The 26,707-nt window shown below is 44.0% G+C and overlaps 1 protein-coding gene across 1 annotated transcript in view; it reads left to right on the top strand.

Annotated features, from left to right (window-relative positions):
* Positions 1-26,707, top strand: part of LOC146822633 (dynein axonemal heavy chain 5-like) — a 971,002-nt gene that overhangs the window by 370,922 nt on the left and 573,373 nt on the right. The window contains exons 42-43 of the mRNA XM_085606815.1: positions 15,192-15,379; positions 17,335-17,529. Of these exons, the coding sequence (XP_085462941.1) occupies positions 15,192-15,379; positions 17,335-17,529 (383 nt within the window). The remainder of the gene's footprint in view (positions 1-15,191; positions 15,380-17,334; positions 17,530-26,707) is intronic.

Raw genomic sequence — 26,707 nt, 5'->3', positions numbered from 1 at the left:
TTTCAAAGTTTCAGAGTACTTATGAATGACATTCAACTACTAATGGTATGACACTAAGAGTGACAAGGCAAAATCAAGAAATTAAGTACATGGAAACAGATAAAACAAAAGAAATTACACTGATTTGAGCAAGGCCAAACTATAAAAAGAACTGCTGCAGAGCACCTGATCCTACTGTAAAATGATCGTATGCCCACAATCTACTCACATTGTACATGATTTTACTCTTGTGATCACTACTACTGCTTGCGAAACCACAGACAAATTGCACGAACACCGTGACAGGAAGCTAGTCGAGTATTTCATATGATTTTGCCTTGACCCTGCCAGCGTAGCAGCAATGTGTTTATGGGGGGCCAGCAGGATTTGTTTAAAAGAAAAACCTGATCTGTATGGTGCTAGTCACACGCTGACCAGTGACAGAACCAGGCAGGCTGCTGAGGCATGAGTGCATTAAAAGGAGCCTGCCCTGCCAATAAACGAGTATTTCATACCGTGTGGGGTGCCTAAGTCTGCTTTTTATAATCATCAATGTTATTGTTAAGTGTGACTGATGTGCACACATCTGTCACCCCAGCATCCTTCTGTACTTATACCCTCCTTGCCCTGTATTTTAATCACAACGTCCTGTGTTCCACTCTGTGTGCTCAGCTGCCCCCTCACCCCTCTAGTCATCCCTCTTTTTGCACTGTGTTTTCATCATCCTTTCCTGCCCCCAGTGTTGCACTGTGTGCTCATCTGCCACTCCTCGCCCCGCCTATTACCCTCTGTTCTCATCCTTTTCCTTGTCTGGTGTTATCTCGCCCTTTTTTGCCCCCTGTGCTCCACTTCCCAGTGCACAAATCTGACACCCTCTGTTCTCACCCCCTCCTTGACCTGTGTTTTCATCACCCCTTCCTGTCCCCGGTTTTCCACTCTGCGCTCATCTGCCACTCCTCGCTGCCCCCTGCACCCCTCTGCTCTCATCTCTCTCCTTGTCCAGTGTTTTCATCACCACTTCCTGACACTGGTTTTCCACTCTGCGCTCATCTGCCACTCCGCACTGCCCTCTGCTCCCCTCTGTTCTCACCGCTCTCCTTGCCCTGTGTTTTCATCACCCCTTCCTGTCCCGGTTTTCCACTCTGCGCTCATCTGCCACTCCTCACTGCCCCCTGCACCCCTCTGCTCTCATCTCTCTCCTTGCCCTGTGTTTTCATCACCTATTCCTGTCCCCGGTTTTCCACTCTGCGCTCATCTGCCACTCCTCGCTGCCCCCTGCACCCCTCTGCTCTCATCTCTCTCCTTGCTCTATGTTTTCATCACCCCTTCCTGTCCCCGGTTTCCCACTCTGCGCTCATCTGCCACTCCTCGCTGCCCCCTGCACCCCTCTGCTCTCATCTCTCTCCTTGCTCTATGTTTTCATCACCCCTTCCTGTCCCCGGTTTCCCACTCTGCGCTCATCTGCCACTCCTCGCTGCCCCCTGCACCCCTCTGCTCTCATCTCTCTCCTTGTCCAGTGTTTTCATCACCACTTCCTGACTCTTGTTTTCCACTCTGCGCTCATCTGCCACTCCGCACTGCCCTCTGCACCCCTCTGTTCTCACCGCTCTCCTTGCCCTGTGTTTTCATCACCCCTTCCTGTCCCGGTTTTCCACTCTGCGCTCATCTGCCACTCCTCACTGCCCCCTGCACCCCTCTGCTCTCATCTCTCTCCTTGCCCTGTGTTTTCATCACCTATTCCTGTCCCCGGTTTTCCACTCTGCGCTCATCTGCCACTCCTCGCTGCCCCCTGCACCCCTCTGCTCTCCTCTCTCTCCTTGCCCTGTGTTTTCATCACCTATTCCTGTCCCCGGTTTTCCACTCTGCGCTCATCTGCCACTCCTCGCTGCCCCCTGCACCCCTCTGCTCTCATCTCTCTCCTTGCTCTATGTTTTCATCACCCCTTCCTGTCCCCGGTTTCCCACTCTGCACTCATCTGCCACTCCTCGCTGCCCCCTGCACCCCTCTGCTCTCATCTCTCTCCTTGCCCTGTGTTTTCATCACCCCTTCCTGTCCCCGGTTTTCCACTCTGCGCTCATCTGCCACTCCTCGCTGCCCCCTGCACCCCTCTGCTCTCATCTCTCTCCTTGCTCTATGTTTTCATCACACCTTCCTGTCCCCGGTTTCCCACTCTGCGCTCATCTGCCACTCCTCGCTGCCCTCTGCACCCCGTTCTCACCGCTCTCCTTGCCATGTATTTCTCCTTGCCATGTATTTTCATCACCCCTTCCTGCCCCCTGTTCCACTACCTTTGCTCCTCTGACGCCCCAGTCATTCCTCTTATTGCCCAGTGTGTTCATCACCCCTCTGCCCTCTTTCCCAACTACACTAAGCCCTACAGCTGGAACCTCCGACGTCACCATACCTGCTGCTGCTGCATGCGAATGGAGGCGGGCCTGACACGCCGATCATTGAACTGATCTGACCCTGGATTAGGTCAAACAACTCCAAGGCCGGTCGGAACATTACTGGGGGCAGGTCAAAGGTCACTGCAGATCTTGCAGGACCCTAAATGGAAAGAAACTTCCCGCCCGCATAGATTTATTGCCCTGGCGGTGTTACTTGTGGGCAGGGGCCGCATGGCATAGAGCCACAGACTCACATAATTTAGGAAAGAGGTGTGGGATGCAAGGCATCCATGTGCTGCAGCGCGGCGGCGCCGTAGGCGCCGCACAAAGCTTTGAATCCGCCGCAGCCCAAATTCCAGTAGCCCGCCCAACACGATTTTTCCTCGCACAATCGGGCAAAATAACGCCCAATTGTGCATGCGAGAAGTAGCCCAATCTCTCTGCCAGCCCTGGCCTCCGTTCGATTGCCTGCACACTACGAAGGGGCGGGCTCGTCGGCTGGATCTCTGAGCTGAGACAGCTCATTGGCTGATTGGAGTCTTTCCCCTCTGACCTCGGTTCGGTCGCGCACCACACCACCACGCTAGGAGGTGATGCGTGCGCTGCAGGAAGCAATTGCGCTTGCAGTTGCAATCAGGGGCACTTGTGCTTCAAACGGAGCCGCATGCGCTGCACTGCTGGCCCTTTGCGGCAGCCTTTATAATTTATTTGGGAACTCTGACACTACTGTAATGACTGACAGTAGTGTCAGTAAGTGTCACCAAATAAATTATAAAGGCCTCCGCAATGGGCCACTAGTGCCGCGCGGCCGCCGCCCCGAAAATGGTGCCGCCTGGGGCGGACCGCCCCCACCGCCCCCCCCTAGCTACGCCAGTGGTGGTGGGAAAGATAAAGAAGAAGGAGGAGAACCTGCATGTAGAGAACAAGGGGAAAGGAAATCTTATTTTAGAGGTGTAAAGCTGGAAGGAGTGGGCAGACATTCCATGCTGTGTTGCTGACAGATGAAGACGAGGTACAAAAGGAGGCCAAATGAAGAAGAACCAGCTAAAAGTGACCAGCACAGAAATTACTAGAAAGAGCTAGCAAAGGATAAGGTTAGATTAGGAAAAGGTGTGGACCAACAAGAGAGTGCTTCAGGACACCATGATGGTGTGGGAGGAAATCAGAAGTCATCTCTGACCAAGATACTGTATACAAATAATTTGTCATTTGGGGAGTTGGACTGACATACTAGGAATACCCAGAGATCACAGGATACAACAACTTAATTAATGCATCCACTGCAGAGACCTGTGTTTGACCTCATAGTCACAGGTTCAGCTTCTGCTGGGTCTACTCATTCCTTTAGGGTCAATTAATTTAAAAAAAAAAAACTTTTACAGAGTTTTATATAGCGCGAACTTGACCCGGTATCGGGTATCAGAGCGCTTTACATAGCACCAGTTGCGTTACATGGGGACACATTCATTTATAGGACTCGCCTGACCCAGCGCATGCGCTGGTCTGGCGAGACTTTTTGTGAGGGCTCAAAAAAGTGCTACCATGGCCAGCCTAGAGCTGCAGTGCATGTGCGCAGGCGCGCGCGCCGCGCTTGATCGCGATCACTTTCACTTTCGCGGCTGCACGGAGAGGGAGAGTACCGGCACTTCTAAAGAAAAACGTGATACTTCTCATTGGACAGTACCGGTACTTCTAAGAAACAAGCAGGTATTTATTTATTTAATGCAGATTTATATTATTCTATTTCAGAGGCGGGTGTATTATATCCTCTCACTCGCTCTTGCCTTTGTTTACCCCCTCCCTTACCATCCTCCCTTGGTTGACCTCCGGCTTCTAGTGTATTGGTTGTAATTTATTCACGCTAATAAACCTTGGCTAATTACTAAGCCTCGCAGCCTTTAAGGTCACAAACGTTCTCAGCGTCCACTTATGTTGCATTCGACACTGTGTAGATCCACAGACTAATAATGCTTCTCTTCTAGGCGTATCTGTTTGGCCGAGTGGTCACAGATTGCGAAATAAAAGTGTTCCACTCAGCCATTCATCCATCTAAGGTTGCTAAAATGCGCGCCACCAAGTTGAGTAACAATAGACCTCTTATCGGCGCCAAGCCGTTGCACTGGGAGTGAACGTGTTCTTTGCAGACTTATGTTTATGTAGTAATAATCACAAAATACACAAGGCCTCGGAAGGGTCATCGGGCGGGCGCAGTGAGCTGCATTATTCCTGCTGGTGGCCGCCACATGACTGGATGTAAATCTACCTGGGGCCGGCCCACAAGACGAACAGAGAATCCATTCATCCAATGAGTTATGATGCATCCACAAGTAAACAAACAAAAAACAGCAGCTCTGGAAGGCAAACTGCGACGGCCTCTCACTGACGTCTCCAAATACACAACACGGGACCGGGAACTCGCACTGGGCAGTCGACGTCACCACCTCCACTAAAGAGCAGACCCTGCAGTCCGACCTACCGCTACCAGACCCCAGCTGGGACTTAAATATACTTATATCAATGCCACCAGACTGAAACTAAACATCTTTCTCCTGAAATGTCAGTAAAGACGCTTGGAAACCCCCTCAAAATGATCAATTCACTTAAGTCCTAGCTATATTTTCAGCGGACTTCCTATGTTGTATTTTTGTTATGCGATGCAAACTTGTGTACAGCACAGTGGCGACCTCGGACGACGCAGGGAGTTGTCAAACATACATCAACAATGTTAGTCACGACCCATAAAGAGACGCAATTTTAGCATTCGCCTCCCCGTGTCAAACAAAATATTAATGTGTCCTTGTGTAACAAACTGGTGGTGATGTAAAGCGCTCCAATACCTGATATCTTCTGGTCTATTTCGTGCTATAAAAAACAAAAAACAAAAATAATTTCATTTTACTTCACAGTCTGCGCCCACTGTTTCGCTCTTCGCCAAGCGACCTTTTCATCTTTGTACAACCCTTCAAGCGCCTGAAAGCCCCTTGCCTAAAAAGTTTTTGCGCAACTAAACATAACTGAGGCAAACACAAAAGCATCTTTGACTGTAAAGTTGACATACTGACTCTGAGAATCACGATAAATTATTTTTTTAGAATCGTGACGTGCACTTAAAGTGGTGCATAATATTCTAGTATGTCGGAATTGCACATCAATATTTCTTGGGTAAAGGGCAGCAAAGAATGAGACTGAAAAGCAAAATGCGTGAAAACGTCACAACCTGTTACTCAGTGTATTCTCAAGCATTTTGCTAGGCCCTGCCCTATGCAGAAACACCCAAAGGCGTTTCAAAACAAGCATTGGCATAGCCAATAGGTCTCGCCTTCGGGACCTTATAAGTGTTTAGCCATGCACCACTTGATGTTGTTGCACCAAGGATATTGTGCTGGATAACTAAACACTTATAAGGTCCCAAAGGCGAGACCTATTGGCTATGCCAATGCTTGTTTTGTTAGGCACAGGGAGATTAAGTGATTTGCCTTGAATCACAGGAAGTTCAGCGTCATTGCCAAGACTCGAACCCAGTTCCCCAGATTCAAGGTCGACCGCCCTAGCCGTTAGGCCAACTCCTCTCCACTTTAGTACCATTGATTCAGGAAACAATAAACATCTGGTTTTTAGTGCCAAGTGGCATCTCTGGTTGAATATGCGATTTACAAATATGTATAGAATGTTATGTTCTGAAACACACAGTAAGTAAAGCTGTTACAATGAAAGTACGAAACAAGGCAGATCTTCACTGCCATGAAGGTATGTAAGGTAAATGCTAAAGAAGGTTTGATAGATGTACTGTTTGGAATGGAGTAAAAAACATAATTTGGGATAGAGGATAAAATGACACTTAGCAACTTGAAAATGTTATCAGTGAGGAGGATGGAGGAGTGTTTTGTCTATATAAAGAAAGGTATTAGTAATTACAAAGGTGCAAAACAAAGGTTCTATCAAAATATTTTCTTTAACTGAATTATGCGATTCCGCGGCTGCAGCATTTTCCCCATAATTATGAATTTGCTGCATTTCCCATCATCTGCCACATAATGTACAGATTGTAACAAAAAATAACTGTTTCTAGCTCAAATGGATCAAAAAATACTAAGATCACAGTGACAAATGTTGCTGAGTGGTAGAAGGCTCTATGCAAATGTTGACTGGTCATCTTCAATTTGAGTATTGCTGGATTTTGATATTAAACTGATAATAATTAACTGAAACTTTTGACCAGACAGTGTTAACATGTGAAAACCTAATATAATTATAAAGTAACACCATCACAAAATGTGCAGTAATACATTACATATTTTGCCTTTCTTTTTCTGCACAATTTCTTCAACCCTGCTTCATAATCTGGACCTCCCCTCTTGCATAATCCCGGTGGTCATGCTAAATTTATTAGCAATACTTTCTGCAGTATTCTAAGCGGCCGTCTGTCATTAATGAATGGTGCACATTATCAGTACTTGTAAAATAGAATTCAATAAAAAAAGTCCAGATCTTTGTAAAAGGATTCAAAAAACACATACATACCAGTTCACAACAAGCGGGAAATCAAGAAACTGGCCTCAGCCCTTTGTTAAATCTATTAAAGAACACTCAGTTATTCTGGTACCTATCCCAAACAAGAGTTTCGATCACTAGGGAAAAAATGTGCAGTCCCTTTTTAATTAACGCAAGTGTAAACGCACGTAATGAAGATGCTTATCTGAAATGTACCCAATTGAAAATTAATTAAAAGATCTTCCAGTAGCACAGTTATTAATACGGTGGCAAATTCTACTATCTTGGCTGTACATTGAGTTTAACTATAGTAGGGATGTGAAGTCACTGCCTGCACCAGGTTTACTGAATATGTGTATCTCCCACAGGAATGCTAACTGCTAAATATATATTTTAATGATTCAGGGGCAACATTTTTATTGTTTTAGAAATATTGGTACTTTTTAAAAGGAGCCCAAAAGAAAAAAATCCTAAAGGTTGGAGTTCTTAAATTACAAGAGTATTTTTGAGCAAGAGGAGTTTTATAAGTGGAGCTCTCATGGTGAAACTTGTGGTGGGAGGGTCAGGACTGAGGACATTCGAAAATAGTTTGCATTGAATTGATAGCGAACTCATGCATGCAAAAGACCACATTAGATGTGTTGGTGAAAGAATCAGTAAGGTTATTTAAAAAGGCATGGGCAAAAATAGTGAAGTGACAATGTCGGGTGCTCACCCCAGAACATAAAATAAATCACTCTGTTTGAAATGGTGCCCGGCCCGAAGATGTCTGTGTGACACAGGGAGGTGGCGGGTTACGTGATGTTTTTGCTGCGCAGCGGCTGTTGATACCCCTTGGTGTGAGTGTGTACGGAGCGTTTCTGGTCACTCCCACTGTACATGTGTGGTCCGAGGCCCGGGGGGGGGGGGTGAAGTTAGGAGAGAGATCCCAAATGGCCATGGTGAGAGTGCTGTACTACCAGGACCCGCTGGATACAGGCTCACCCTCCACCCTGGTCGGAGAGTGCTGCTGGCCGTCAGTGGTGAGAACACGCGCCCTCAGTGAAACACAAGCAGGCAAGAAAAAAAGTAGTCCCCAAAGGTACACATAAACACCTAAAGCTTAAGGATTCAGTACTTGGCCAGTGTTCAGTGGGAGTACACAAAAAGGAGGGACAAAGAGGAAGGATTGCCCATTGGCAAGCACGGATTATCAAAAGACACAAAGATAAATAAAAAGCAGTGGGCGAAGTTTAACACCACAAAGCATATACAATAGGCCGGTACTAATCGGCTCATCCAGCCGTTCTTGTTACTCCTCAGTGGCTTCTCAGCACTTTTCTCAAAGGCCTTCACCTCAGTCCTCCTAGGCGCCGAACACTATATTTAAAGCTCATGTAGATTCAACATACTTCTGTCTTTACATTTTACTTTCAGTAACACTTTGGGAGGTTGAGGTCCTCATGTGGTTTTTTTACACTATGTAATTTTCAGGTGTTCTCAATAGAAATTGTGACACTCAGGTTACAGTTGAGATTGTAACCCCATGAAGATGAGATGTTAGTTCTGTAGCAGCCATTGTCTCGGAATGTGAACTTTTTAATTGTGTTACTGAATCCTCTGTGAAGTTTTGCACTCATTGATCAAAAACTTGTTTGCTGCAGTTGATTAACACACAGGAGTAGTAGTGAGTGTTCTTTCTCTATTGCTAGCCTATGGTGCTCGAAATTATGAAAGAAATCTGTTGTGTAAAGATATGTACACAGATAAATACAATGTCAAGAAATGGAGATCTTTAAAATGCGTGAAGAGATGTTCTTTAAAACGTGTACCTAAGTTTCATGCTACATACTAGCTGGGTCAATTGTACTTGCTATCATAAATATCACTACAGCACAATTACAGTATTCACGACAACCCCTGCAAAGAGAGATGGTAAAAACCAGCTCATCAAGCATTTCGCTTTTGAAATGTAAAGCAATGACTATCTTTCCAGTTTCCTCTCTTTTTCACTTTCTGTTCATTTGAAGTTCAGTTATTTGTTGATCAGGAAAGGTAAATTGCAAAACGTCTACATTTCAAATTTCTTTCCAGGCTGCTGTCCGGACACAGCCTTTGTGTGGTGATGTAGTTTGTGCCCAGCATGAAGCATCAAAAACAGAGGCACACAGAGGTGTGAGGGCTCTGCACAGAAGTGTGATGTCTAACACAGAGGGGATGGGGCCATTTTCTTGCCCCCCCCCCGCCTCTTCGCGACTGACCTGTTTAGGGTGCTTGAGGAAGAAAAGAGTTAGGACCAGTTCAAACTCACAATACAATGCAACCCATTTGGTCACACAGTAAAGTTCCGAGTCAGGAGATCTGGTAAAGTATGGATTTATTACAAAATCAAGCCAGAGTAGTATAACTCAGTCTCAGAAACATTGCATAGCAGTACAAAATTATCAAAGTACTTCCAACTCTCCAGATAAAGTTAATTCTCAAAAGCAAATAACCAATGAAAACCTCAGTAACAATTGTGCGTACTAAAAGAAATACCCAAGACGCTTCATTCGTCTGCTAACAAACCACTCGTTGGATTTCCTCCGCTTCTGGTCGCTATTGATCTACGGCTTGATAATTATACTCGCACCGGATTGCAACCTTCTCTGCAATGCCTCAATTTGATTGCCATATCTACTCACGTCTCTGGACTCAACCGTTCTCGCCCTTGATCAGCTGCCTCGCGATTCGCTCCTACGCTGACCCTACTTTTTGACCCGTTCATTGTTTCCACTGGATCTCTGACTGCCCAGATTGGCTTCTATCTTGCGGCCCCCAGCACTACACTTGTAAATTACGTGACCAATTGTCCTGATGATGACCTGAAATCGATCAGGTTGAAATGCCGTCGACTACCCAGCACAGAACCTTGGCGCTGTAGTGGTCAATTTAACTATCGCAATTGATAACCAATGTGTATATACTTGTCTTCTCATTGACCACTGTTTTATAATTATTATTATTATTTTTCGCCGTTCACGCTGTCCTTTACACTTTTGTGTCACTGCGCCGTCACTTATCACTGGTACGCCTCATACCCACTTGTGTATTTTTGGTCACCATATTCTTTAATTGTATAGTAGTGCTGCTATAACTACCTGCAATTACTAAAATCGTAATTACATCACTTCTTTGTGGTCTCTCTTTTGTCCCCTTCCCCTTGTGTATGACAGAGACTTTTTCTCTAACTGTCCTCGCTAAATGTTTCCCAGTTGAGACGCTGTTATATTGATATACTAATCACCCGGTCTCACCTGGGTTAACGGGTTCCACTCCTGTTAATATTACCTTACTAAAAGAAATACAGCATGATGACGAGATTGAAAATTCCAATCTTCCTGTCCATGATGCATGAGGGTGTCTAATTCCTAAATTAATCTAAACTAAGAATGCAAAGCTAAATCCCAATTAGATCCATAAAGTAGAAAAGGTGCCTGCATGGGAACATTTCAATAAAAACTCTCGAAAGTAAAGTGTTGCATAGCATAAAGCCACACAACAAGAATAAAGCATAGAGTATAGAGGTCTAAACATCTTCTAGCTTAAAGAAAATCCCCGGCATAAGTGCGCCACAAAGCCACCGAACATTGCCTAGTTATACCCTCTGAAACCCTCCTAAATCAGTGTCAAAGGTCCAATTGGTGACCATTCCTGAATAGAACTCTCTTTGGCAAAACACCCTCACAGTTATTCGTTCTTTTGATATACATTTTGAAAGACACACTTGTAACTCTTCTTTGATCCATATAATTGAAGACGACCTTGGGTTTCTCCCTTCATTCCGCACAGAAAGTAGCACTCCCTTCTGGCCATTAATTCTACCACCCTTGACTCCCTTCACACTTTCCTTATCTGTTTCACACAAAGAGCCTTTCTCCATTCATTAGGTCATCGTACCAGGCACCTGGAGAGGACATAAAAACACTTCATCTGAGAAAATCATTCACATTGAAGGTTAAACATTGCAAAACCCAAATGCTCAAGGCCTTTGGTCAAGTTAGCAAAGCTAAGACTTCAATACACGTTGTTGCTAAGTAAATGATTTTACATGAACAATCACGTTATAAGAGCAAATGCAGTTCTCATGAATATACGTTCCATTATATAATGAAAGCAGAACATCTTTGTATAAATGCACATATACTGCAAGTCGGGTTACTGAAAGAAAACATTTTGTAAACACACGTATATACATGTCAAGATTACACAGCATGTACACTTCGTATATAGCTTTAGGTGCACTTTCTTTGCTGGGTTCCATTACATCTCACGAATACAGAAGGCCTTAACATACACATATGTGGCCTAATAATAAATGTCGGCTACTCATGATCAAGGTAGAAAAAAGTTGACCTCACCTATAGGGTTCCCTACAACCTTCAACCAACAGCTCCACCCATACTCACCAATAGCATCGATACAAATAACAGTGGTTCAGGAAGTCTAATCAGCAGCCATTTTCTTAAAAAACTTTCTATTGAATTTCTAAAAGGAGCTCTTTCACCATCCCCACACTCACACCAGTGTTTGCATTGCCTGCCTTCCCACCACTGGAATGCCGGTAATACACTTCCACTGTCTGGGAAGCTGTCCTCACTTTCCATTTGGTGTCAATGCAAGCCAGAGACATTCAGATGCACCCCACTCTGCTGTATAATTAATGCTCTGAGTCAAACCTAAGTAGGAACAGAATCTCTTTTTCAATGTTGACATTATTTTCCATATATTTTACCGACATATGTGTCCAGCCATTATTTTTCACTTTCATCCCTTGAGCTGTTCAACTGACCTGGCTGGAACAATGGTCTAGCAATCGCCTCACAGCGGAAAGATGATTTACCTGATTCTAGTACCTATACAAATTTCCTAGTATAGCACAATCTTCACAGGCAAATTACGTTGTTTCTTTCTATATTCTTGCATCCACAAACTGCATGCTGTCTCAAAAATATTCTCGACATTCTTTAAATCCGACAATAAAAGCTGCACTTTCATTAAAAATTCTTTTTGTTACCTCTCCTTTTTTTCTTCTCTTTTTCAAATGTCCCTCTCCTTCCCCTCCGTTTTCTGCATGCTCCCTCACTCTGAGCACAACCTACTCTGACACATTGATGTTTCCCTATTCTGTATTATTATATTTCTGAAAACCTCCCACAACTCATTTACAAGATAACAATCTCTCCTCCTTTCTGAAAGCCATATCTAGGCAACCTAACAATATCTAATCTCTTGGGGTGGGTGAAAAATTCTGCTCCGTCAGTGAAGTTTGCAGAATTTTGCCCACTCCGCTTTGAGCATGGAATTCCAGAAAAACTCCATCAACCATTGCGTGGCAGTTTTTTCTCACACGCGGCTCACTAACATTAAATCGATAAGAAAGAATTTGCATCTCTTAACGTGATTTTGATCACTAGACTGCCTCCTGGCTAGATTTCTCAACGCGGATGGTAGTGGCAAGTAGCTACCATTCACATTGAGAAAGCTGCTTTCGCATTGAGAAAGCGGTCACAGCAGCAGCCTCTGGCATGCTGTGTGGTGCTGTTCGCCCTGATTATTCAATGAACAACAAGCTCCCAGTGCTAAAAATAAACGCAAGCAGTGCGACATGCCAAATTCCACCCCCTCGTTGAACTCTGCGGAATCTCGGGGAGTTTTCATATAACTACATAGAATTCGCAAAGTAAAACTGCGAGTTCCAACCACCATTATAATCTCCTCTAACTCCTCTATAAATCTCCCCAAACATGTGCATGAGCACACACTTCTCCTCCCTCCCCCACTAATGATCACTTCGGCTGATATTAATTTAGTCCACCTTAAAGAAACTGAAATAACTTTATGGAATGGTTCGCCTTGAGTGCACAAGACTGATCCCAATAACTAACAGTAATCAATACCACCGGAATACCAACTAACCTTAGGTTCCCGGAGCAGAGTGCTGGCCGGGGTAAAGGTTTTGACACCTCTTCAGGGACAGTAAGCGCTAAATAAATACAATTGCAATTAGAATTACAAGTACTCATTTCTATACCTCACCCCCATGCTCACCATTGTGAACATTAGTAACTAACTCAGGCAATGTTGTAGAGGTTGCTTCCCTATGCACATAAGGCACTGAAGCCGTCTATCACTGCTGTCAGTGGCCTTTCTCTATGAAAGTGATAATAGGAACTAGTGTCAGTCTGGGTCCTCATTAGGTCTGAGTTAAGAAAGCACAGCTGTCAGACAGACCTCTTGCTAACAATATTCATAGAGTGGGTTATTCATCCATTGACGTTCATCAATCAGCCTTGTTCAGCCACTGGCTTCAACCTTTGCCAAGCACGTCTTGGCTCAGCTCAGTGGGGTATTCATCTCTCACCTAATGTTATTGGCTGTTTGGATGTATCCTTCCACCTCCACTCAAAAGCTTGCCTTGAACTGCATGAGGGACTAATTTATGGATATAGCACTCTCTGTCCACTACTCTGGCCCTGTCCTGTGTATTTCTCTCTAAAGTGCTGACAGTGCCTTCATCAGTGCATCAAACTCTCACCTGATATTTTTACAAATGTTTGTTAATCACACACTGCAAGCTACTTTTTAAATGATAAAATGGAGCTCTCTGTCAACAAGATCGTGGCTACAAGGCCCTGCTGATGACAGGTGCATTTAATGCTCCATTTGGACCTGTAAAGCGCGGATAAATGAGCTTTGAGCCTTACCCAAACCGATTTGCTTGAAACTTAAAATCTGACACTTTTCTTTTTAATCGCACAAGCACTTTATTCAAGGTAACAACATTCCTTTATATTTGTCATCCAATCAAAGAGGATACCTGTGAAGTGACTGGACAGTGCAAATGTTCAATTGAGCATCTTCGCTCCTGGGTATGAGTTATCTTGTGCTGACAAATGATGGCTAAATGAAGAGTTTTGCAAGGATTCTTCGGCATAATTTTGACATTGCTACCATGGGCCTCAGGAACAGCAAGAGTAAGCCACATCACATGACATACAAACTATAGCACAGCAATGTGTGTGTCACTCGAGAAGATGCCTATGCTTTTACTTGTTTGGGGTGTTCTAACTGCAGGTAGAAGTTGGAAGTTGGTCGAGGTGCATGTGTAAGTGGGTTCAGGAAAAGGCCCTTGTGGTTTTGGTAGCTCATTATTGTCAGTCCTGGGTCTTCCTTGTTCTGCACAGGCTATTAGGGGACTGTGAATCTGTTCTGGCTCTTAAAGGAAGTGCACATTTGTTGTGAACTCATGAGTTCTCCTATGAAAAACTGCCCAAGGATTGTTTAGTGATCTATTGCAAATGAAAATATGGCCTTTAAAGGTCCCTAACTATTACTTTTGTGGATATCCCCTCAACACCTAAATTACTATTGACAAAGGTAAACTTCCATGTGAGTAAGTTTACATGTGCAAATTTACTCTTATACTTTTGAGTAACTTTACTACTTTTGGTTGTTAACCATTACGATTACAAAGTTAATTAAAAATGTAGACTTAAATGTCCCCACCCTCTGAATTCAGGAGGTAGATTCCAATTTAAGAGTGTAAAGTTACTACTTGTAACTTTTAATACCTAGGCCGAGGTCTCTGCCATCGGGCTGGAGTCTCCCAATGGGAAAATATTGCAAAAAGTTTAAAAATATAAATTAGTGAAAACATGTTAATTATGAATGGGTTAAGTAACTTGGAAAGCTGGAGTGTGAGTTACATCTTCAAGGAGAGCATTTGGGGGTATCTATGACCCCAATATTCCAATCTCAGCTGGAAGAGGAAAGACAACTGGTAATGTCATTTATTGACATATGTGCAGCTCACAGTAAATCGACGGACATGGACGTGGACTAACAGGAGAGAGGTGTGATTTACCTGTAATCACGGATGCCCCATTACATACACATATTAACATGCATTGAGCCTTGTCAGGACTGTATACCTGTTGATTGTTGCTACTTCAAGAAGTTGGCAAGCACCCATGTAAGAATTACACCATGCCAAAGGCTGCCTGCCCATCGTGCTGAAGAGTGAGATATTCTTGGCCCAAATCAGAAATCGATACACAAGCCGATCACTCGCATTGGTACACACTGGCAGTGGCACTCACTAACCCAATGCGCGCGCGCGACATACACACTCTTACATAAGACAGATAAAGCTGATTATTTTTTTTTAAATCATATGTCATTACAAGATGAAATAAATGTACAGATTCTGTCTATGGGCTTTTAAATGCCGCTCTTGCTCTCTCTCCAGAGGCCGAGCCAGCATCCAGCAGGTGAAATGCTGACATGTAAAGCCTTCCCTTCTCTCCCCCACAGGCCTGGCGCAGTCGGGGGCGTGGGGCTGCTTTGATGAGTTTAATCGCATTGAGCTGCCCGTCCTCTCGGTGGCGGCCCAGCAGATCTACATCGTGCTTCAGTGCAAGAAGAATAAGAAGACGCAGTTCATCTTCACAGACGGAGACGTGGTGGAAATGGACAAGGAGTTCGGGATTTTTCTGACCATGGTATGAACAGTCATGTGCTCGGTGCTGATACCGTGGCCGTCTTTATCAAATCCTTAGAGGTTTAAACGAACGCCATCATTTAAAAAACATTATAATCGAAATTCAAAGTTTCAAGTTGCAGCTGGCTGAATTCATGCAGAGACGATTGTGGGGCAGTGCGACTAATGTCCCCAGACTTGAATACAGGACTTGGAGCCTGATGTGCAAAGACATTTCTCGGGTTGCAAACCCTGCGATCAGAATGGTTTTGTATTATGTTTAAACCCATTTTGAGAGTTGGAAAATTGTTTCCGACTTGAAATACGGGTTTACTGACGCTGTGTGAAAGGGGCGTCTAGTGCCCTCTGAACGCATGGGCACGTTGGGCAGTTGCCTGGGGGGCCCACGAGCATAGGGCCCCATGCAGAACAGAATTTAACACACATTTTCCATTAAACATTTTTATTCCTGTGAGTGGTTGTGTAGGCAGAGCCCTGTGAACTTCTTTGCCCAGGGCTTATAATGCGGTAAAGAGGCCATGGGGGCGTCTACAACTAATTGCTATTTGGAGTGGTTTCCAGCAATGTTTTGTGTCCACCGCTGCTGTTGCAAACCACTGAAAAGTTACTGACTCCTCAGTGGATATGGTGTTAGATTGGAGAAGGGGAAGCCTCTGTGAAGCATGTTCGGTGACCCCAGATAATTTGGGGTTCATGCTGGGGGAGACTACTGCTGATGTTCCCTTAAGGAACCAGGCTTGTATGAAAACAGTTTCCCATTTGGAAATGGAAACACGAGAATGGTGGTCTGTTATTTATTCACCCACGCACAGTCGTTGCAAAAAGCGACCTGCCTAATTAATATTCATGAGACATGCCATTCTGTCACCCCAGTGATGGACGATTTTCCAGTGCCATCTATTTATACATAGGCTGCATCGCAAAATTAAAGACTGGTTGCAAAACGTCAGTGTGCCGCTTGCAACTACTTTTCGTGACTAGTCTTTTGGGGCATTGGTCAATTACTCTTCGGCCTGTAGCTGATTCTGAGCTCTGTTGCCATCACTTCCATGATCAGCTGTTCCTCAGGGTATTTATGGCTGTTCGGTTGTCTGTAAGAGGAGCCACTGCTGGGCTGTAATGGATTCCCTTAATTATTCAATGTCTGAGTACAGCTCCTTCAACCTGGAGCTTGTTGAGTGCTTTTGGGTTTCACTGTTGCATATGCAGGGATTCACTTGAAGCAAAGGGGATTATATTTGTCATGCACATTTACCAGGATTGTTGTAGTGTGGCATCTTGAACATCAACATTTGTTTTTTGAGTGAGGTGCAATAGAGTAAGCAGAATTATGTGGACATTATTTCAATACAGTCTTGACTTTGTAATACGGAATTAAAACAACGTGTTGCTCTGCGCTTTTCTTTAAATCTGCGAGCGTCATGTCAGACACATCTGTGTGTAACTCATTTACCAGTGTTGCCCTTTGTCTAACCCTTTTAACATCACTTTGGACCTTCTCAAGTCAAAGATTGTAAAGGACTCCAGAAAATAACGCCCTGAACTTTCTTTTTATAATTAGTCCTTTCAAGCAAGCAACGACTGTAAACGCTCTCTGGCTCACACTGCAATGCCGTAGCCTGCTTTGAGTACGATTTGGCAATATTGCTTTAGAAGATTTTTCATTAAAAACTGGTGCCAGTCCCAGTAGGTGCTTTTTAGCGTGCTATTTCAAGTGCCGCCATCTTAGACGAGGGCGGACTCTTCTTCTTGTCTTAAGAATTTTGGGTTTAAATTTAAGACCTTCATTAAAGAAGATGGAACAGGAACTCACAACGAATCAGCAATTATAAATGTGCCTTCATAGTCACAGATTGAAAGGAAAATCTAAATGTATTCCAGATGCACAATGTTAAAAGGAGCTGAATGCCGGGACAGGTGTCTTATTTGTGTGTGTTTTTAACCCTTTCATTGCAGAATCCCGGGTATGCTGGAAGGCAGGAGCTTCCTGAGAATCTTAAGGTGCAGTTCCGCACCGTGGCCATGATGGTCCCCGACCGAGCCATCATCATGAGGGTCAAACTGGCCAGCGCCGGCTTCAGGGACAACCAGATTCTGAGCCGGAAATTTTACACACTCTACAAACTGTGCGAAGAACAGCTGTCTAAGCAGGTGAGACACGTATTCTGATTGACGTGACTCTGAACATCTGAAGGAAAAAAGAAAGTTTGCTGTAAAGAGGTGTGTCAGTCAAAGATAGTTCTTTTTGGTTTCACAGAAGTTGGTAAAAGTAGTACATCAGATGGATGCACATCTTCAAACAACCCGGGCACCAAACATTGCCTGTAGAACCTCTGACAAAAAGACGTGGATGCCATTGGTGGCCAGATGGATGGCCGATCACCCCCAAATCAAGGTTCCTACAGGAACTGAGTATTTCTTCGGGATGAACTGTGCACAAGACTCTAAGTTCTTCTTTCAATTCAAGTATATAAAGGGACTTTAGAACGTATCACTTTTAGTGTTTTAAATTTAATATTTTAAACCTATTACTTTAATTTTTTATCGTTATTTACTATCCCACCATCAAAGACTGTAGTCCTTCTAGATGACATGGCTGCTGATTTATTTCTTATCGAACATAAAACTTGTGACATGCATAATACAGAGGGCCGATTCACCACGGGCCTCTGCACTCATGGCGGAGGCCCCGCAGTCATGGCGGGCGGGTCTGCAATCGTAGCAGGCCCTTCGCAATGAGGAACTCCAATGCAGATGTCCCACCACAAGTGCAGGTCCCCGCTATGGCTGCGGGGCCTCCGCAATGAGTGAGGTGACCTTCTGTGAATCGGTCCACAAGTGTTTTAACCTTGGAAATGGAAAGTCATCCTAGAATTAACCTCCTTTCAGAGTGCTGAAATACCTGGTGCAAATTGAGTACTGGGTCGACAGCCTTTGAGCCTCATTACGTAAGGGTTATACACAAAGGTAAACTTACTTGTGAGTGCATATACACATGTAAATGAACTCTTAAACTTTTGAAAAACTTTACTGCTCTTGGCTGTTCTGCATTTACGAGTGCTCAGTTATTCAAAAGTGTAGACTGGTGTGTTCCAATCCTCAATTCAGGTGGTGGAGCCTAATTTACAAGTGTAAACTTACTACTGGTAACTTTTCACACATAGGCAGAGGTCTCCACCACCAGGACAGATATAGGCCTATATATAAGTATAGGTAAAAAATCTAAAGGTTTATTAAACTAAAAAATGGTGTTCTGTTGTCCTGTACTGCAGCATTTATATAGCACTTTATACCACTATCTGGGGGTTGAATCTCCTGTCCACATGTGTAGCACGCTAAACCATGTAGGGTGAGTAATTGTAAGGATGTTGCTTTTATTTTGATCCTCTGTGGGAAGTGTTTCCATGTCATGCATGATGACCACCAAGATGTGGTTATTGTGTTATGAGACGTAGCGTATAGCAGTGTGTTGGATGATGAAGTGAAAAAGACAGGTGCACCGTTGTAAGGTTTTCAAATTGCTGGTAGCTTTGAACAGCTCTGCAGGTCCCTTTGTGGTATTTTATGTGATATAGTGTGCTTATCTGGATACTACATGGGTTGTCCAATCTGAAATTTTGTGTATAGTTTTGGTGCTGTGCTGGCAGGGTTGGAGGGAGAGAAAAATGGAGAGATCTGTTGGACTGACATTTTCATATCTGAGTGTCTATGTGAGATGTAAAGAAGTGGTCCGATTGTATAGATATTTGGGACCTGCAGTAAATGGACTATATTAAAGTCCTCAAAAATTGTCCAGTAATGTTTGACAGATCTCTTTGGTTATTCCATGTCTGTTCATGTGGTGGTGTATGGCTGTACAGTGCTTGTGATGGGCCACCCTCACAGCAGATATGTTTTATGTGAATTTAATAAGTGTAAGTTATAATTTGTTGACCGCTGCGTATTATGGTCTTAGTATTATTGCGGTCCATAACTATTACATATGGAAGTATATAACTATATAATGCCACAGTGAAATAGAGATGAGCCCTTATTTGCTAACCTGTAAAATGAAAGTATTTTGCTGGATGAGTTGTTTGCAATTCGTGGGATGTAAGCTGGGGATTACGCTTGAACGTTTCTGTGGTCTCTTGCCTGGATCCAGGTGGTGGAGTATTCTAGGAAATAGGCATGTTTTCAACTGTTTTCCTAGGTGTATATACTCCTGTGTTTTTCCAATGTTCTCTGCTAGTGAGTTCCAGAGCTTGGCGGCTTGTAGAGAAAGCAGTGCCTCCCGCAGCTTTCTTATAGTAAGGTGGTATGATAAAATATTTGAAATTAATTTACATTAATATTAATCATCGTAATGTGAAATATTAATATAATGTAATTTTAAATATTTATTTTTAAATATAGAACAAAATAAAACATGGTGTAACATTATATCCTTAATTTTTAATTGAATGTTTAATTATTTTCAATATATTAGTTGACATTTATATTATTGTTTCTTAAGATTTAAATACATAAAATTCCCAACTAAAGCATAAAATGTATATTTGTTTATTATGTAAATTATTTTATGTAGATTAATTAAGGTTATGTACAGGATTAGGGTAAAATAATTAAAGTTTTTAAAAATTGAAGTTACATAAATGTTTACATTTTAAAAACAGGTCATGGACATACTTAATGTTAAAGTAGCAATTAAGGTTTATTTTTCTGTAACTTGACCTAAAATTTAATTCATATGTATTTTTAAGTAGTTAAAATGTTAATTTAATTGGGAGGGTATTGCAGCATCAATGATTGACCACGTATGGTTGTTGAACTTACTACAGTTAAATTAACTATAGGGGGGCGTTTGTGAGTAGCAATGGACTAACACGTTTGTGATTACATGTCCCTTTGTAAACTCCTCGCTAACCTTCCTTAAACCCCTCTTTTACTTCTTCCTAAAACCCTCCCATTAGTAATAGTCTCATTTTCCAGCCACTCCTCCCATCTCTTCCACAGTTACTTCTAAAACATATACCTACATGTGCAGAGATCGCCACAGTCTGCATGGAGATCTCTGCACATTAAAGAAAGAAGAGGTGGAGGCATAGATTTCTGCACGTAGGTTATTGAATAGCATTTTGTAGTACGTTAGCAGTGTTATTGTAGTTCTAAAAAATGTGTTACAAGATACAGTTTGGGAATAGGCCCTTTAGTGTTCAGAGACAGTGGCTCACACTCCCATGCCTTACCACAAAGGGAACACCCTTCTATGATAGGTGGTTGGCTCTTGCAACACGCACCTAAAAGGAAGCTTAGAAATCATCAATGAACACCAGGACTCTAAATCTGGGACCCTGAACCCAATAGATCTATCTGCAGCTTACCAAATTGTTGCTCTTCGTACCCTACATTACAGGCTAGCAGAATACATGCAGTTAAACTCACGTCCTCTAACTAGAAATGTATTGGTAAAAATATTAAAATCTTCGAATATATTATTCATTTATAACTAAAAAGATGATTCACAACTTAATTTCAAAGTTGTGCTTTGATCTCTGAGGAATGGCTCTGTTTGGTTCCTCATTTACTTGAAATTTAGCACATGATGCCTTAGTATTCTGAAATAAAATGTTTAAAAACTTGAGATCATGATGGTGGGTGCACTCACTCTCCACGACCGCCTGTCTTAAAGAGGTGTGACCTATTGAAGTAGCCATCTGCCTTACCTGTACCTTAAAGCTAAAACATTTAGGGTCATAGATGGACCAAGATCTCTTCATAGGTGCTCAGATATTATTTCAGTGAGTAGTGCCTTTTACACATTCGTCCACTGAAAAAATAAAATGTTTCAACCAACCACCAAAAGTACCAACTATCCTTGCAGTTGTGATTTCCTGGTAATGCTAAGCAACAGTGTCTATTTATGAACTAACTAAAAGGTTTTGGCCAAACCTCAGTATTTCCAGAATACATCACAGTGAGTGTTTTGCTCCATCTGAATTAGAAAGAACACATTTGCCCGGCTTGGCAGGCTTTGCACTGGATGTCAGTGAAAGATTTCTTCCAGTTCAAGTTAATTCCCCTGGTTCACAGAGCCCTCTGCCAAAGGACGTACCTTTTTAACAGCCTCTGATGTCCTCAAGGGAATCTTGCTGTGTATCTCAAAGTTCAAGCATGCTTCATGAGGTATAGAGGCCAGTTCAGTCTGTGCTACCACAATGTGGGTGTAACACTTTTGACCGAAATATTAGGAGAAGTATGTAACTCAATCTCATACAAATCTAATCTAAAAATACATTTACTTGGTCAGTCATAACTTAGCAGCCTTTAATGTATCATTAACATTACAGTAACAGTACACCACATCAACTATAGCACAGATCATGATAGACTGAAACTATAACGATTCTTCTCAATATTTCAGCACCTCAGTGGTGAAAGCTGTGCTTCGTGGGCCTTGTGTTAACATCATGTTTTCGAGAGTAAAGGAATATAAACACTGTAATGCTTTAAAGCACCTCTTTCCTCTGTATTTTGAGCAACCAATCATTTGTAAATCCTTGCCCTGGCCTCTGTGTAAGGAGTGCCACCATGAGCAAGGCTTTCAGAGGACAGGATTCTCTCCATGTTTGTATCCCTTTTTCTCTCATGATAGAATTGTTCAATATTCATTGTGCCCCTGAGATAACTACACCGTACCTTGTCTGTCTGTTCAGGCCACTGCTTGTAGGTAGTTCACCCGTGCACTCCCTAAGCAATCTCCCCATTTCCTCTCTCTAAACAACTGTCCTTGTTCATGAGCCCCTTCTTAGCTACTCCCAGTTGTTGCCTGCTGCTCTTCTTTGCCCAACGATCCTTTGTATTTTCTGCACCTTTTCTTGACTCCTGCAAGCATATCTTCCAGATTCGCTCTGCGCCTTCCTATTTGGCTCTTCTTTGTAATATCACTGGCTCTCTGCTGCAGTTCTTCACCCACCGCCACTCTGCAACTCTCCCATGCTACCTTTCCTTGTCCATTGTCCTTCAGCTTGCCTTTGCCTCCATCTCTCATAGTCTCTCTGTGGCCCCTCAATGCCACCACCAGTATTTCCTTCAATTCAGAGGGAAGCCCCCAATGTAGGACTTACCCTTGTGATACCAGCTGTGGAATTTAAGGTAAAGATGTTAGGCTGAATATTGCACTGCTCTCATACAGTACCCATATGTTCACTGGTGAGAATAGCAAAAAGGGGAATATTTTCTAAAAACGTGACATATTCTCTCTTTATCCCTTTTGCAAATTTCAAGATTGTTCTACAACTCTGGTGCTATCATATGTGAAACATCTTGGAATTGTCCTTTTTTCATTCATCCATTGGTCCTAAAGAGCTGCATGCCACTATTTCCTCCTGCATGTTTGCTTCGGAGATGCTTCCATAAAATGAATTAAATATATTCATTTTTTGTGATAGAATTAACATATTATTTTTGCTTATGTTGCCTGGTCCTTCTCACAGGGTCCTTTTTGATAAGCCTCATAGAGGATGTTCAGCACAAACTGAATCTTTTGAAGCTCTTGCTGAATCCTATAGAAGATTATGAGTAGCACTGCACAGAAAGTGCCTCAGTGTCCCCACAGACTAATGTGATGCAGTGTTTTGTTTTAAAGATAATCACTTCCATTTGTTGCACAATCTATCAGAATCGGGGCTTCCATTCCTCCAGCAGATTATCAAAGATTAGGCGCGGTCACTGTTAAAATGTCTCTATTTGGCAAGGGCTTGCACCTTTGTCCAAATAGGGACCCTTCTTCCTAGTCAGGATAAGGGAGTTACACTCCTAAAATAACCCCTGCTCACCCCCATGGTAGTTTGGCACGAGCAGTCAGGCTTATCTTAGAGGCAGTGTGCAAAGCATTCGCACATAACCCACAGTAATACAGTATAAGCACTACAATAGGACACCACACCAGTTTAGAAAAATAGCCAATATTTTTATATACTTTAAGACAAGACCAAAAATGATAAAAATCCACAATAGGGTACCTAAAAATCTACAGTTGTCAAAATAAGCTTTACAAACAGTTCCTTGATGTCGATAGCTCCATTTGGGGCTATCACGGCGTCGTGAGCAAACAAATCAAAACAGTTCTGGTTGACCGCGGCGTCACAGGCCAGCTACGGTGTCGGGAATGCCCACAAACAGTACTTTTTAGAAATGCAGGGCACCGGCGACCTCTTCGTTGAGTTTCTGAAAATACGGCATCCGCAGGTGTCAGTTTCGGAGGTCGGTGCAGGAGTCGTCGGTGCCCTCGAAGTCACACGCGTTGCAGGATCTCCTCTCTGTTGGGATGCAACGGTGCGGCACGCGGTGCCCTCAGGTCACGGTGCGAGCTGCGCCTCGGTGGTGGCGTCAGATGGCGCCGTCGGTGAGACCAGGGTCGCGGTGCGAGATGAAGGTGTTGCTTGTTACGGTGCTAGCAGGTCACGGTGCAAGCAGCGGCATTGTCATTGCTGAAGCGCTGTCGTTGGTTGATGGACTGGAGTCGATGGCGCCAGCATTGGTAGGCCTGCGCTGGGATGCGAGATGAGGTTGGTGTGTCGTGTAACAGTATGAGCAGTGCCCTCGAACCACGGTGCAAGCAGCGGCGTCGATCAGGGCCGGCTCTAGGGCTGTGCGACCGGTGCCACGCACCGGGTGCTGACTTTGCACAGGTGCGCCTGTTTGGTGTTTGCTAGTTTATATTGTGCTTAAAAGCACCTGCTGCCCCGTTCCTGGCCTCTAGAAATGTTTAGACAGCAATTAAAATGTCTAGAACACTCCGGTGATTAATGTTCTTCCAGGCAAGATTTGTGCTTCTCCAGACCAAGTACTCTTCAACTATACTGCCTATCAATATGGATGACATGTGAATTGACCCCTTGTGGTCCTTTGTCTTATGTAACGTGTTGTATACACTGATTTACACACCTATGATTGATAGTCTCTGTGTAATGTGTGCGTTATGTACAGTGCTCTGACACCCTTCACTTTTATGTGTGACACTATAAAATGTATTAAATGCATCTGAGAGAGAGTGGTTATGTTGACTGTTAAAGGGTGGTAGGGAGGGAATCCATGGTGGAGGTGGTCATTGGGGGGGGACGCCAAAAAACATTGTCGCTCTGGGCGCCACCAGTGCTAAAGCCGGCCCTGGCATCGATTTCGGCGTGGAGCAGCGTCGTCGGGGATACCAAGGCGTCGTCATGAAGCAAGGTGGTGTGGAGTGTGGTGCCCACAGGTCACGGTGCGAGCAGCGGCTCAGTGGCGGCGTCAGCAGGCGTCGTCAGTGAGACCAGGGTCGCATTGCGGCGGTGCCCTCTGCAATGCCAAGGCATCGTCGTGAAGCGAGGCAGTGCAGAGTGTGGCGTGTCCACAGGTCGCGGTGCGAGCAGCGGCTCAGTGGTGGCATCAGCAGGCATCGTCAGTGAGACCTAGGTCGCGGTGCGGCATTGCGGCTGTGCCCTCTGCAGAGCCGTCAGGACACGGAGTCGGCAGAGGCGTCGTAGACGTCGTCAAGTTGCTTTTCCACTGTTGCAGCACAAAACACACAGTCCCCAGTGCTGCAGGCAGGAGAGCTTGAAGTCTTTGTTGTTCCTGAGACTTCTTGAACAGGGGGCAAGCTCTACCTCAAGCCCTTGGAGAAACTCACAAAGCAGATTGCAGAAAGTTCAGTCCAGTCCTTTCACTGCCCAAGACAGAAGCAGCCACTGCAGGCCAGCATAACAAAGCACACATCAAAGTGGTAGTTCCTCCTCACAGCTTCTCCAGCTATTCTTCTTGGCAGTTACCTGGTCCTAAAGAGTTCTAAAGTTCAGGGGTCTGGGCCCCAATATTTATGTCCCAAAATCCTTTGACCTCTTAGGCAGAGAGTGTCTGTGCCCAGCCAGAACCAGTTTGGCCTTCTCTGGTGTGATTTCCTGGCAAGAGGTGGAGACGACATTGTTAGAAGCAGACCAGGCCCTTTGAGGTGCAAGGAAATCTCCTCCCTCTTCCCCCATCGCAGCCCAGGTCTATTCATCCCTTTCCTGACCCACCTAGACTATCTGGAGCCACTCCTGCTCCCCCAGCTATCTGTCATCCAAAACCCAGACAGGCAATCCGCAGTCCAGAAGAGGCACACGGGATGACTGTGCCAGAAAATACCTACTTTCTAAAAGAGGTATTTTCAAACACAGAATGTAAAAATCACCCTCACTAAAAGATGCATCTTTTGATTCTGAGTTCAGGCATACTAAATTGTATTTCCCTACCTAGTTCCCAGGGCCAGTTATGTTTATAAGATGTTATAAACAAACTTCCCATTCTGTCCTATGGGGAACAGGTAGCCTTACATTAGTGAAAAACGAAATGGGCTGTGATTCACTATCAGGACATGCCACACACACCAGGCAATGTCCTACCTTTCACATATACTGCACCCTGCCCACAGGGGTACTCTGGGCCTTTCTTAGGGGGGCCTGACATGTAAGAAAAGGGAAGGTTAGAGACTGGCAAGTGTGTGCACTGGCCAAATCGACATGGCAGTTACAAACGGCGTGCAGACTCTGCATTGGCAGGTCTGAGTTACCTTTTCAGGGCTACGCACGTGGGTGGCACAATCAGTGCTGCCGACCCATGTGTAGCATTTGGTTTAGAGGCCCTGGCACACTCAGTGCACTTTGCTAGGGACTAACAAGTAAATCAAATATCCAATCGTGGAAACACCAATCCATAACAGAATTTACCACAGGAGCACTTGCACTTTACCACTGATCAGCAGTGAGAAAAGTGTGCAGAAACACTACGCCAGCAAAAACAGAGTCAAAACCGGGTGGGCAGAAAGCAAAAATTCAGGGGAAACACGACAAAAGATGCCAAGTCTAACAGTCACTGATTGACAATGCCAGATGGGCTATAAACTTCACTGAGCTGCACTAAAGACTAGCAAAGTGCATCTCACCTTTATGTAACTTTATATATCAAGCTAATTTACATGTACTCTATAGATAGTTTTGTGAACAGCCTATCTCTGATTCCTGTTGCTTATACTTCGACCATCTGACCACTTTGCAGCTTATTCACTCACTGTTCCACCTTCAGCATTACAGCCTTCCCGATAACCACCAGGTGACATTAGATGTTTTATGTAAAAGTCTACACCTTCCAGGTCGTGAAGCATAGCGGAAAAGAGATGTGCCATAGTCTTAAAAAGGAGACTTACTACTCAACTACATGAAGTCAGTCACCTCTGCTAGTTGAAAAAATCTTTGTGAATGTGAGCCTTATGAGCATCCCACTGCTTCTGCACCTAAAACTAATGGGTATCATATGCTCTACAACAATTAAATAT

Source organism: Triturus cristatus, chromosome 5_2 (assembly GCF_964204655.1).
Source record: "Triturus cristatus chromosome 5_2, aTriCri1.1, whole genome shotgun sequence".
In the NCBI taxonomy this organism is placed as follows: Eukaryota; Metazoa; Chordata; class Amphibia; order Caudata; family Salamandridae; genus Triturus; species Triturus cristatus.
Note: the sequence above shows the minus strand (reverse complement) of the source record. Positions and strands in the feature narration are given on the sequence as shown.